Source organism: Lissotriton helveticus, chromosome 2_1 (assembly GCF_964261635.1).
Source record: "Lissotriton helveticus chromosome 2_1, aLisHel1.1, whole genome shotgun sequence".
Classification (NCBI taxonomy): domain Eukaryota; kingdom Metazoa; phylum Chordata; class Amphibia; order Caudata; family Salamandridae; genus Lissotriton; species Lissotriton helveticus.
The window spans coordinates 156,380,333-156,394,229 of record NC_136059.1 but is presented as its reverse complement, the minus strand read 5'-3'; the positions used below and the strand labels follow the sequence as shown (position 1 = coordinate 156,394,229).

Genomic DNA, 13,897 nt, shown 5'->3' with positions numbered 1-13,897 from the left:
GATGCAGGGCCCAGCACTGCAACACCTCCATCACCCTGCACACAAGCAGCTGCCACACTAGATGCAGCCACCATGCAACTGCCATCATCTCCTCTGCTCCTTGACTCACCACAACATGAGCCACAACAACTTGCCACACCAGCAGACACAGAGGTGTCAGAAATCTGCAGGCCCAGGAGGCATGACGTTCCCCCGCTAAGAATCTTACAAACATCCTCTGATGAGGCAAGGGAGGGTGAGATCCCAATCGAGTCAATGGCAGAAAATACAGCTGGTCTTCCGTCCACTCCTGTCACTGTATCCGGAGGCACAAGACGCCGTAGGGTCCGGGAGGCAAGCTTGAGAGGGCATGATGACGGTGTCTTCCGTGGCCTCGAGACAACAATGGTGAAGGTGCAGTGCCTGCAGGCGAAAGCAATTAGTGCAGTGCACAGACAAATGTGCCATATGAACAAAAACTTTGACACCATGAACCGGGGTATCACATCAATGGCGGACAGCATGAGGGACATGGCCGATGGGGTCAGGGACATGTCACAGTGTGTGATGTCACTTTGTGACGAACTCCATGAGTACCGCGCACAAAGGCGCAGGGAGAAGCAGTGCATGCAACAGCAGACAAGGGGCATGCACCGTCTTGCAACAGCGCCTTCACTGCTGTGTCGCTGTTCTGTTGCAATGCAGGAGGGGCTGGTGCACTGCTGCACAGATCTCACAAGGGGGATGGGGAGAGTCACTACAGCAATGGAAGTACTGCTGACTAACCAGTCAGCCATCACAGGTGGTGAAGGTTTAGGGGACACAGACAACACCAGTAGCAGGAGCAGCACCCCTATCCCGGAAATTCGGAGGAGCAGCAGACGCCAGAGTACAGGCGCTGGCACAGCAGACAATGATCAAACCCAACCACAGGCATCACGCAGTGCAGTGCATGGGCGCAGGCAGTAAGGCTGCCAAATTCGAGTGGACATGTGAGGGTGAGGTAACCCCTGTCCGCCCAGTTGTGCTAGGCACACTTAGGATGTAACAAATGTGTCTTCAGACATTTACCGTAGTGCCAATTAAACTACGTTTATTGCATTTAAACCCTTGCTGTGTTTCTCTACTTACTCAAAAGTAGTTGTGTGTGATCTCTGCCCGTCTCTGTCTGCTGTCTGTCGGTGTTGGTACTCCTACTGTGTTGGCTGCAGGTAGTGCCTGGTCATCGTCATGGTCTTCATAGTCGCTCAATTCCACCTCGGTGCCCTTCTTAGTAGCGAGGTTGTGCAACATTGCACAAGATGCAATGATATTACAGCATATGACTGGTGAGTACTGCCGTGCCCCTCCACGTTTGTGGAGGCAGCGGAACCTGCTCTTCAGAAGGCCAAAGGTGCGCTCCACGATGTTCCGGGTTGATTTATGTGCCACATTGTATCGTCTCTGGCTGGGGGCCGTGGGGTTGAGGTAGGGTGTCAGGACGAAGGAACGGAGGGCATATGCACTATCCCCTAATATGAAATGAGAAAACCATTACTCACAGACACACATAAACATACGTCTGCATTATCTATCAAGGGAGTGTCACACAGTAATTTACCTAACAGGTATCCTTCGCCAAATTCCCCCGCTGTCAGGCAGGTGTAGATCCCACTGTTTTGGAAGATGTAGGGGTCGTGGGTGCTTCCTGGGTACCTGGCCACTATGTCCGTGATCATGTACTTGGCATCACAGATTACTTGTACATTTATTGTGTGGGGTGACTTCTTGTTCCTGTAAATGTACTCAGTGGCAGCAGGTGGGCATATTGGGATGTGGGTGCCATCAATGCAGCCAATCACGTGTGGGAAATGTGCCATTAGGTAAAAGTCAGTCTTGGTCCTGAGCAGGTCCGCATCAGTGTCCGGGAAGTGGATGTAATGCTCCATTCTTTGCATCATGGCATCCAGGAACTTCCTGAAGAAACGGGACAGGCAGCTCTGGGACACCCCACCTACCGCAGCAACAACACTCTGGTAACTCCCAGATGCAAGCAGGTGTATGCTACAGAGCACCTGCACATGGGGTGGGATGGCGTGCGCCCTTGGTGTTGGGTGCTCCAGGAGTGGGTGCAGGTCCCTGATCAGGTCAAGGATGGTTTGGGGGTGCAGTCTGTACCTTTGCAGTATCTCTGGCTCAGTCAGTTGGAAGAGTGTGATCCTCTGCCTCCAGACCTGCTCCTCCCTTCTCCATTCTCTCTCTCCTGCTGCCTGTAGCCGTAGCCGCCTTGCTATGACGTAGAATGCCGCCATTCTGGTTACACTGCTGCATTTTGGGGCCCTATTTTATAGCCTGCACCTGTTTACCACCTGCTTTCAATCCATGCTAATACCGACTCTTAAATACCGAATTTGAAGCAAATTTGGTATTTTAGGGGTCACCTACATCTCAAGAGTCTTATTTTTCCATTTCTTATTTCCGATTCGGAATATTTACCGATTCGGTAAATCTACTGATTCGGAATATTTACCGATTCGGAATGTTTACCGATTCTGTAAATCTACCGAATCTGAAAATGTACTGATTCGGTAGTTTTTGGGAGCCCTACAACTCAATGTCCAAATACCGGTCGGTAACAGCCGAAATTCGGTGATTTCGTCCGTTACCGACCGGTATTTGGCTACCTACATCTGACCCTAGATCATTGCAACGCCCTTTATTTCGGTAGTAACAAGGGACAGCTGCATCGTCTGCAGTTAGTGCAAAACGCTGCTGTTAGGCTGGTGACAGATGTGCCTAAACATCACTCAGTCTCATCCTCCCTCCGGTCTCTGCATTGGCTCCCAATTGATCATAGGGTCACGTTTAAAGCCCTTTACCTTACTCATAATGCCTACTATGGCCGGGGTCCGGACAGTATTAAAGCATTATTTCATCATTACGTCCCTACTAGGAACCTCAGGTCAGCCAGTAAGCATCTTATTACGGTGCCTAGATTTAAGCGGCTGAGATGGGGTGGGAGATCCTGCTCAGCTTCTGTTGCTAAGTTGTAGAATTCTCTTCCTGACGAAATTGCTGGACAATGTTCACACACTCTGTTTCGTAAAATGTTAAAATTCTGGCTGTTCCCTCAGACGTTGGTTTAGGGGTGCCTTGGATGTCTACATTTATCTTCCGCTGTTAGCGCCTTGATGCCCTTGGGCAAATTTAGGGCTTTACAAGTTTTTTATCCATTCATTCATTCCCATGTTTGCAAATCAGGGCAGTTTTTAACTTGTGAAGACATGCTGTATACCTTTTTTGTAAGGTATGGGAGACTGCATAGATTTGATTTTGCTGCAATGTTTGTATTAATATCATGAAAATCAACAGTAAAAATGTGCTCACCTGAAAAAATGGCCTACGTACTAACCTGACAGATTGGACCATCACACACTCCCTGGTTGGCCTGTAGGCCAGTCCAACCCGGCCACTGTGTTACATTTATTGTGCAGACATTGGGTCATTGCTTTGCCGGTAAAGTAAAGGACATGAATATAAGGTCCGACAGGGGCCCTTTCAAGTCTGTTTTAATTTACCAGCAGGTAAAGACTCGAGGGACCCAGCACACTTAAAGCCCTCGTCCAGTCACTTTTACATTTTGATTGTGCTCCTCTACCTGCACCACTTGTCTGGCTGCTGTATTCACACCTATCTGCTCCCCCCTCAATTTATCCTGTTTGGCCCACCCCTTTCATGCACCTCTGTGCTTTTCAGTGTGAGGCGCCGTCATTTTATCTTTTGTTCTGCGTCCTGCAGGTTATCCTGCTTTTCATTCAAATGGGCAGGGCGCACTTCACAAGACAGGGGTCCTTAATTATCTGTCCAATCGCTGCTATCCTCGTGCAGATGCAGCGATTAGGCCCAGAGAGAGGGACCAGGCGGCGGAAATTGATCAAAATAGAAAAACTATAAACTTCTAGGGGCCCCCCTGGGCCTCCAAACTCTGGAGTTTTTGAAAGTGCGAGGCCCTGGGCAGCTGCCCAGGCTGCCCCAGCCTAGCGCCAGCCCTGCCAGTTCAAATATCATGCACACACTCATTCTGCACCATGGTGTAAGCTTTGGGTCACGGGAAGAGGCCTTTTTGTGTGCAGGCACAGGGAAGACACCAGATCACACCTAACGTATTAGTTATGGTTCTCTTTTGCACAACGCAGCACAGCACTTGGATCCCATGGTGCGAGGTTGTGCTTCTCGCAACGCAGCCTTTTGTGCACCACCGCAGGGGGTGACACCAGGAGCAGGCCGATCCTAGTGGATAAGGTTCTGCGCTGTGCTCTCTCTCTTGCATGAAGCAGCGCTGAACATTTGGATGCTCACTGCATTGTGCAATAATTAGTACACTTGGGCCACTATCACCAATTCAGGTATTTGTCAAATTATCAAACCAATCTATAAACTGCATGATTTATAGTCACTGGAGATAACTATAACTGTAAATTTAAGTGTTTTTTAGAGTTTAAAACATTATGTTGTTCTGAACAGTTCACCTAATTATAATGCTATTTAAACCTTTGTTTTTTTTAAGTGAATTTCAAGTTTTTTTAAAACTTAAAGTAATATTTAATTACCATATGTAAATTACAACCCTTCCGCCATGCACAGTCGTTGGCTGAAGTCCTTGCGCAGTGGGGGCGGGGAATTAGAGAGTGTTCTTGCTTACCTTCCGACCTGTGCAAAAACACTCCCATTTTAATGAAATGATGAAAGACTATTGAAATATTGTTTAATAAAACAATTGAACTTAAAAATTGATAGATAAACTGAATAATTAGTTAAATAATCTTCAATTTCCGAAAAAGTGTGTTGTGAAACAGGATGGGCTTTATTCAAATCTATAAAAAAAATGCATTGGGATAACTCATGAATGTAGTGGAATCCTGGCTGATATTGGTTAATCCAAATTTGATAACTGTGGAAAATAAATAAGAAACAAATGTTAAATATTTGAGGTATGACGCAAACTTCTATTGTGACACATCGATAGGAACACTTAGGTCTGTTGTCCTGGGTGTGCGGATGGTAGCATGATATCGCTGGTCCTAGAGTGTTCTGCATTTGGCCTCATGTTTCTACGTGTGCTTCTGTTCACAGGTCATCCCTCAAGTGTCTTCCTTACCCTGGTTCACCACTGTGGTCCCACTGGTGCTCGTGCTTACAGTCTCCGCCATCAAGGATGCAACAGACGATTATGTAAGGGGCAGTTTCGATGATCAATCTCTCTCCTTGTTTGAGTCCATTTTACCTACCTACTTTTTAGTTGTTGTCATAGTGACTGAAGTATCTACTTATATTTGTGGCAAGCTCTTAACGGGGGTCTCTTGGTCCTAGACTGGAAACACTGGCAGCTGAAACCCTCCATGGATCAATAGACGCGATGCATGCTTCTTCGTACCACCCACACTTTGGGCCATCCTTATTGCTCACACTGGCTTCCGTCTTGGGCGCTCTGCTTTCTGGTCTCCTGCAGGAATCCCGCTACCGCCCTCAAGGAAGATCCTCCGTATATTCACTTATTTGCTCCCGCCACTTTCTCTATATGAACCCCAAGACTGCCCCCAATACAATTCCCAGCACTAATCTCCCACACAATCCTCTACTTATTCCTTCCTGTGGTTCCCTAAATGTTATCCACCAGCGCTTTCCTGTGCAACCCCAACCACGGCACATCTCCCATCACTGCTTCCAAATCATACCAATGCTTATAGCTCATCCAGGAGCCTACCTATATGTCCTCTTCCTCGCTATACCCATTGTTTATATTTTATTCTTGGATATTTTAAACCCAAATGTATTTTGCTCTATATACTATATACTGTAAATAGTCCCAAAGCATAGTAGAGATGTGGTTAGTAAATTTGTATAGTACCATACCAAATAAATGTAAGAAATATTGATTTTCCAGCCCCAGTGTTTTGAGAAATTACAGTTTTAATAGCTGATTAGATGTGCTCTCTTTTGTCTCTCTAGTATCGACACAAAAGTGACAACCAAGTAAACAACCGGACGGTGCAGGTGCTTAGAGATGCGAAGTAGGTACCACTTTATATGTACGTTTAGCTGTGTTATAGGTATGGGGTATGGATATGGTAGGCAGTGTTCCAGTGTAAATACCTAGATATGGTTATGTCAGTACACTTCATCCATTGGTCTGTTTAAATATCATTCACATTTTGTTTCCACTCACCTACAGTATGCAAAGCTGGTCAGCCCACTTCAGCCATTGGCACTTTTCACTGTGGTCGCTACCGTTAGCGGTAGACGCGTCAGCGTGCTAGGCCTCTGACATGGAAAAATTAGGTGATACTGATGTGATGGAGTTTCTGACAAATCACAGAGTGTTAGTCCTGCCCGAAATATAGATGGCATCGCTTTGGGAAATCCCAGGTTACATCGACACTCTAAACGTGCTTCCCAGCTGACTGCCACAAGAAATAGCAATGCCACGAGGACTCTGAGACAATCTACACAACAATATTGAGATGTGCTAAATCTTCCTATTACACAGCATGATCTTAAGAGTAATAAACATATACATTCAGCAGAAAAGGAAGGAGGGATATTTAAAACTCCTCATTGCCATTAGGGAGGCCATGAGCAAACCGGCCGAGTCCAAGCCCTTGATCCTCCTCTGGGGGTAACTTTAGTTGTAAAATGGGCCAATGGGGGAATGACTCTGACCAAATTTCCAAATTGAATGCCTTGGACATTTCCTTGATTTGTCATAAGTTTGCAAAAATTGACTCAAATGGAAATGATCTCAAATGTTTCTGTGAACGCGAAGGTCTGATATCCACCCTCACTTCACTGGAAAATGACAACATGAAAATCCCAAACTACAACTAACCGTGGGCGGCCATCTACGCTACGCTCGCGAAGTTTGCATAGTTTGTGCTACTTCGCGCTACGCGATTTGCACGTAGCACAGTGCAAAATCACGTAGCGTAGTTGGCATTTTTTGCTCGCTCGCGGTCCTCACATCAAGCTGGTGACCGTGAGCGAGCAAAATTACATCCCGGCGAGACTTTTTTCTCGTTCGCGATCAGCATCATCAAGTTGGTGATCGCGAACGAGGAAAATAAACCTCCCGGCGAGATTCTCAACGCGAGAAGGGTTCTCATTGCGAGTGGTCACGTATGCTCTCGACCGCTCGCGATGAGAAACTACCAGTCCGCATTGAGAAAGCTGCCGCTCGAGTTAAAATCTACTCGAGCGGCAGAAAACGACAGCTCGCACTGTACGAGATGCTGTTTTCAATGATTGAACAGTGTGGACAAGCATCCAGCACTGTGCAATCATCGCGAACAGTGAACTACGCAGTTCACGTATCTCACGTAGTGCGAAGTGCACTTCGCGTGGCTACGTGTAGCGCAACTAGCAGTTATGCCCAGGGTTACCTACAAAGTGTGAGGAGCAGTCAACAATGACATCCTTCTCTGAGCCGAAGACCAGGGAGATATGAAAACTGTAGGTTATCCTGGAGACTGGAGAGTGATCCCAATGCACTCCATCTTGATATTATGGGCAATATTTCCAAGAAGACCCTAGAAACACATGAACTGAGGAGCACATCGGAGCTCCGCTCACTGTAAAGCTGAAATGGAACCAGACACTTGAACTCAAATTGGAGGGGTAGAAAAACAACCACAAATCATGGCGACAGTATTGAATTGTGAGAATGACACTGCCTGGGACAGGGACTGTTGACCTGCTATGAGTCTCTGGGGCTTGATGACACCCACAGTAACAAGATGCCCATGGAAACCAGATCGAGACCTAGAGATGATCCACTCAATTTTTTGGAGGCAAACTGGTGGAATCTGGGCACCAAAAGGACCTCTTTAGAAGCAAACATCTCCACACGGACTTGGGTAAGCTGCTGCACAGCTGCTTTTGGTGCTATGGCACCTGTGGCAACTTGTCAACCTAAATTTTCCTACCAACCTCCTCAGAAAATGACATGGCTGATAGAAGAGATAATAGCAGAGACAAATATGAAGCTCTCTTTGTAGAGGAGAAAACAAAGTTGGCAGTGGACCAGCTCACAAAGGTAAAAGCCCCAACATGCATTAAGTTCCCACCCACAGTATTTAATCATTTCCCAAATGATGGGCCAAACCTCTAGCGGCACGTTTCTCAAGGATCCCCTCCTTGGAAACTTGCCCCTAGTAGAACAGTATCATCATTCCATTCTAAACAAAGGCCCTAAAATGAACCATAATCTTACAGGCCCATCAGCCTTATCCATATTGACTGCACAATTTACCTGAAATTGCTGCTAAATTCATAGATGTTTGGACATAAAATGAAAACATCGTAATCCCAATTCAGAAAGAATTTAAAGAAAGACTTTCCACAGTGGATGAAGCATTGGTCCTAGACTTTACATCAGCTTTCGCTGATTAGTCCCAGACTTGACATCAGATTTTACATCAATCAAAGTGTCCCAGGTACCTGCCCTATTGTATGGTGATAACTAACTCTCACCTCATCTCATGCACCCGCGAAGGGCAATGGAGCCAGCTAACAGCTATATAATGCCTGAAAAAGGCTTACACATAAACAAGAAAAAACAAGATCGATGGTATTCAGGAAAAATCAGAGGCATAATAAAATATTCACCTTTGGAAACTCTCACCTCTAAGATGTAAATACCTTTACATACCTGGGGCTCCCTAAAGTGGGGCTCATTCATCCAAATGGCAATTGACATATTTGAGGCATTGTTGAATGCTACCTTCAGACTCTCCTGCTCATAAGGCCAGCGTTTCCTAAAGTATGTTGCCAAAGTGGTGCAAGGCAAGGTCAGACGTCAACTCGCATATGGAGCAGACATTTGGGGCCTGGAGAAAAATAGATAGGTGCCCTCAAAAAAAAAATATGGATGTCACTAGTTTTGCTACCAGCTGTATCCCAACCATCGCCCTGAAATTGACACTGATTACAACTCCATCCAATATAGAAGGCAAGCGGCACCAATAAAATACGGGGTAAAAAGTCTGAAATCGGTTAGGAAAACCGAGTGTACCCAAAAAACCTAGTGAAAACAAAAACGTTTGATGAGCAGCCGCATAAAACATGATGACAGGTCACCAAACTTTCAGTGCCTTCAGAAATCCGCTTTGTCGGCAGCTTCTCTGAGGGCACAGAGCTCTCCACAGCACCTGTGGAGTTCTCGACAATTGGTGGGTGGGAGTGAAGCCCGGATGTTGGAGTAAATGACCTTCGCTACCCTGAAGGCCAGCATGCCACCCCCATAGTCTGAATGAGGCTCAAAGACATCTGGGCACCCAGTTCCAACAGGAGCGCGCATGGCATGGTTTCCAATACACGTTTGCGAATGAGAAATTTAGAATTTACACTTGAGAACTGATTTACTTACACCTGGTATTACCATGACTATGCTGTAAAATGAAATAGGAGTAAATCTGCTACCAGGGTATTTAATTATTTGTATTTAGCTTTCCAGGTATAAGTGCTATACTTACTTTAAAACACATCACTTTTGTTGGAAACAAGTTGAAACTACATTCATGCATCCTTTGCAAAGCTGTGATGATGTTCTCCCAATCCTTCCCAGTCTAGTGTCTTGGTTTTAGATGGTTTGAAGAGTCGCGACTTGTAGTTAGCGACCCTACCGGACTGCAGTGCAGTAGTCCAGTCTTTCTAATACCAGAGCTCTGGTGAGTTGAATTCAACTTTTGACGTGGAAGACCAGCATCTCTGGCATCAGCAGCTGGAAGTTGAGGTTCTTCATCACACCTGTGTGCGGCTTTGCGAAGAGTGCTCTGGACTGGTTTCTGCTTTTCTTACTAGGCAGGAGGTGCATGTATGTCTTGCGGTCATAAGGTGTGGTGAGGGTTTTAGGTGGGCTAAGGGTCCCCTGATATTGTACTTTGCATCATTGAAACACATCTGGTTGTCTCTCGTTCAACGATAGGTATCTCGTAGTCGTCTAGTAATATTGTTCCAGTATTCTGGGTTCCTACCTAGCTTAGTGTGGGCATGTGTATTGTTGGCATATATTTTGAAATTCAGCTGGCATTTTGTTGTGGGCTACATTAAAATGTTGTATAATTGAGGTGCTAGGGGCGGCCTTAAGAGCATTCCACGGGCACCTGTTTGGTTGATGGTGCCGAGTTGACAATTATGATGTTTCAAATATTTTTTGGGGGTTTTACAACTAACTAATGCTGTTAAATATTGTAAGTCTATTCAATGAGCATCACTCCACAGTGAGCACTCTTCAATAGGCAAACATATTAATAAATATAAAGCTAGTGGGTGATTTCCTGGGCAGGGAGTAAGTCCAAGTACACACTGATCTTCACATCAACCACCAGGAAGAACAGTGGTTCAGAAGCATGGGAGAGTGCTGGGACGCCATAAGGAATCCCACAGGGTGCACTAGATGATGAGTTGACAGTTGTTATTTGTTGGCTTTGCTCTGACTGGGCCGGGCTCCTGTCCCGCTATTGAGGAGCCTAGAAAGGTGTTTGCAGTGTACGGGGTTTTGTGCTGCCGGCTGTTTCTGGAGTTTATTCCGTATTGTCTTGTAAATGATAGTAGGTTATGCACATGGAATCTCTTGGTTGATCCGTTGTATACTTTTGTACAGTTTGCTTTGTCTTGGAGTTTGGCCCATTCCTGTCGTAAAGTAGGCATTCTAAGTTGTCTGGATCACACTGTGACATCCCCTGATGTGGGTTATGTAGTGGGCATTATAAATGGGCATTTGTCAGCATGCCTTATCATCGGGCATTGCCATATTTATCCAGTGGTTTCCTCCAACCTTATTTTAAGTTGTGTCCTAGAATTTTATCTCTGGTAATTATGATTATGACCCAAACCATTTGATAGTTATGTATGGCTCTCGCTGAGAGCCACAAACATGAGTGCCAGATACGAATTCTGGTAATTCTCTTTTTTTGATGTAGCAACAGTTGTTTAGCACACGCTGTTACCCGCTGTTCCTACGCCATAAAGGAGCAGTAAAGTATATAAAAAAGTGGTGGGTGGAATGATTGAATTAATTTCAGCCAGGGTAAATTACTTAGGGCTGCATCCCAGTTCATAGTTATTTTGCTCACCATGTCACATCAGTTTGGACTCAGCCATATGCAAATCAGTCTCGACCCTGCTCCAATGGGAACAGTCCAACTCAAACTGCCAGGCCAGCTCCTCCCTGAACCCGAACACAAGTATCCCAGGAACAGCTTCACCCTAGTTTAGGGCTATTCAGCCATGTATACCCATCCCACTTAGGGTGATACACCAAGAGGCCTATTTATGGGGAAGTCACGCAGGGCAGTGCAGCATGAATGTACTTATGTAAGGCAATATGGTGCATTCCTGTGCTTTCCCCTGTGCCCCTTTGACTGTGTAGCACACACGCAGGCACCCTTGCACAATGGTGTACGGGTGAATGCGTTGCATGCAGGATGGATTTTGTGCAGGAAGGCACATCTTCCTGCACAAAATCAATCCTGGAAGGCATATTCCTCTTTCTATATGTGCTGCAGAATGCAGCACACATAGAAGGAGGAAGAAAAGAGGAGAAATAAAGATATTTTTCCTTGTTACGCCTCCCCTGGGAAGGTGTACGATTTTGGCACAATCACAGGTTTACAAGTTCTTGTAAATCTGGGAATGAGTAAAACAACATTGGAGTTGCATGGGAACACCCACGCAACATCCATGGAATGCCTTCCCAGGGTAATGCAATACAACGATTTGCGCTGCGTTACTCCAGATTTTTGGTGCCATTCAGAGCCACGCAAAGTGGCTTTGCATGGATTCACAAATCTGTTGTAAGGTTTTTGTCCCTCTTGCCCCACATTGCATGGTGGAAGAGCGACAGAGGTGGTAGTATTTAAAAGCACACTGTTTAATAAACTTTCATTTATAGACTTGCTTTCTTGGGAAAACATATTACCATATTGAACTTCTTAGATTTCTAGGGAACTTTAGACCTGCAAAAATATCTTGATTATCTGCTGGAGGTTTGATTGATCTTCCAAAACAAAAGAAATTTATTTCAAGACACCCAAGTAGGAAGGGGAAAGGTTGGGCTGGTAGAACTGCTCTGATTGGACATGGGAGACTGAGGGATTTTCGATGTCCATCTGTACTGTGCGTTACAAAAGGGGGTGGTGATGGTCGGAGCACCTGAATCAATCAAACACTCACACCCAGTCAACAGATCTGGGTTTAATCCATCACCGTTCTTTAGCCCACTCTGCAACCCCAGTTCAGACATGGCCATATGCAAATCAGTCTGACCCTGTGCCTCATGAGTCCAGCCCGAAATGCCAAGCCATGCCTTCCCTGGACCGGAAACAAGCTTCCGAGGACCGGGTTCTGGCATTTCAGCCGTCTTCAGCCCGGCTTGCTTGAATCGAGTGGCAAAGTGAGCAAGGGACTCACGTCTGAGCATACCCTGCCAATTTATGGCGAACAAAGTGGTACAAAAGTAGGTGGTGACGGACGGAGCGTCTGAACCAATCAAACACTCACACCCAGTCAACAGATCTGGGTTTAATCCATCACCGTTCTTTAGCCCACCCTGCCACCCCAGTTCAGACATGGCCATATGCAAATCAGTCTGACCCTGTGCCTCATTGGAACAATCCAGCCCGAACTTCCAAGCCATGCCTTCCCTGGACCGGAAACAAGCTTCCGGGGACCTGTTTCCGGCATTTCATCCGTCTTCAGCCCGGCTTGCTTGAATCCAGTGGCAAAGTGAGCAAGGGACTCACGTCTGAGCATACCCTGCCAACTTATGGCGAGCAAAGTGGTACAAAAGGGGGTGGTGACGGACGGAGCATCTGAACCAATCAAACACTCACACCCAGTCAACAGATCTGGGTTTAATCCATCACCGTTCTTTAGCCCACTCTGCCACCCCAGTTCAAACATGGTCATATGCAAATTAGTCTGACCCTGTGCCTCATGGGAACAGTCCAGCCCGAACTGCCAAGCCATGCCTTCCCTGGACCGGAAACAAGCTTCCGAGGACCGGTTTCTGGCATTTCAGCCGCCTTCAGCCCGGCTTGTTTGAATCCAGTGGCAAAGTGAGCAAGGGACTCACGTCTGAGCATACCCTGCCAACTTATGGCGAACAAAGTGGTGATGGACGGAGCATCTGAACCAATCAAACACTCACACCCAGTCAACAGATCTGGGTTTAATCCATCACCGTTCTTTGGCCCACTCTGCCACCCCATAGCAGGCAGGACAACGCTATTTGAGAAAATAGTCATCGGAGGCTGTAATTAAAGCATTGAAAGATTATCAGGTGATTTTGTGCTATGGGCGGCACCACATTCAAGTACAGCTTCACTCCTTCTGTAGCGTCTTTCCAATCTGTTTCAATAAAGTAACCCAGGTTGCATTGTGCATACTAAACACAAGCCAAGGACTAGAAAATTGTGTCCCTGAAGATCATGAGCATTTTAGTAACCTTATTACTTTCGAAGTGTGCACATAAGCTACAGATCATGAGTGCGCAAAAGAAAGGTCCTTTGCAAGCTACTTCCGATCAACGATGATCAAGACATGACCTTCTGAAGGGAGGGACGAGTGGCAGGAAAAGCAGCCATTCACACATATTGTAATTATGCGCATAAAAAACATGCTTGCGAGACAGAGGGTTCTATTCCAACACAACGTTTTGCACGAGCGATAATGCCGAAGGTTACCGGAAAAGTAAGTTATTAGAACTCACCACGCGATGGAAACAGAAACACGGGCTCCAGAGCCTGCTGAAGCCTGTCGGAAGCGCAGGCAGATAGCACAGCCGCCCTGGGGACAGGCATAGCTGCCACGGTTTCAAATTGCTTATGTGTGACATTTTCATAATTTTACTATAATTATGAGTGACATTCAACAACTATGAGTG

At 46.1% G+C, this 13,897-nt stretch overlaps 1 protein-coding gene and 1 long non-coding RNA gene across 3 annotated transcripts in view; one reads left to right on the top strand and one right to left on the bottom strand.

The window, feature by feature from the left end:
* The window catches only part of LOC144817820 (phospholipid-transporting ATPase ID-like), an 892,949-nt gene that overhangs the window by 660,290 nt on the left and 218,762 nt on the right, over positions 1-13,897 (top strand). For both annotated transcript variants that reach the window (XM_078674658.1, XM_078674659.1), the window contains exons 5-6: positions 5,092-5,190; positions 5,968-6,029. In XM_078674658.1, coding sequence (XP_078530784.1) covers positions 5,092-5,190; positions 5,968-6,029 — 161 coding nt within the window. The remainder of the gene's footprint in view (positions 1-5,091; positions 5,191-5,967; positions 6,030-13,897) is intronic.
* Positions 1-13,897, bottom strand: part of LOC144817821 (uncharacterized) — a 573,792-nt gene that overhangs the window by 429,268 nt on the left and 130,627 nt on the right. The window lies entirely within an intron of this gene.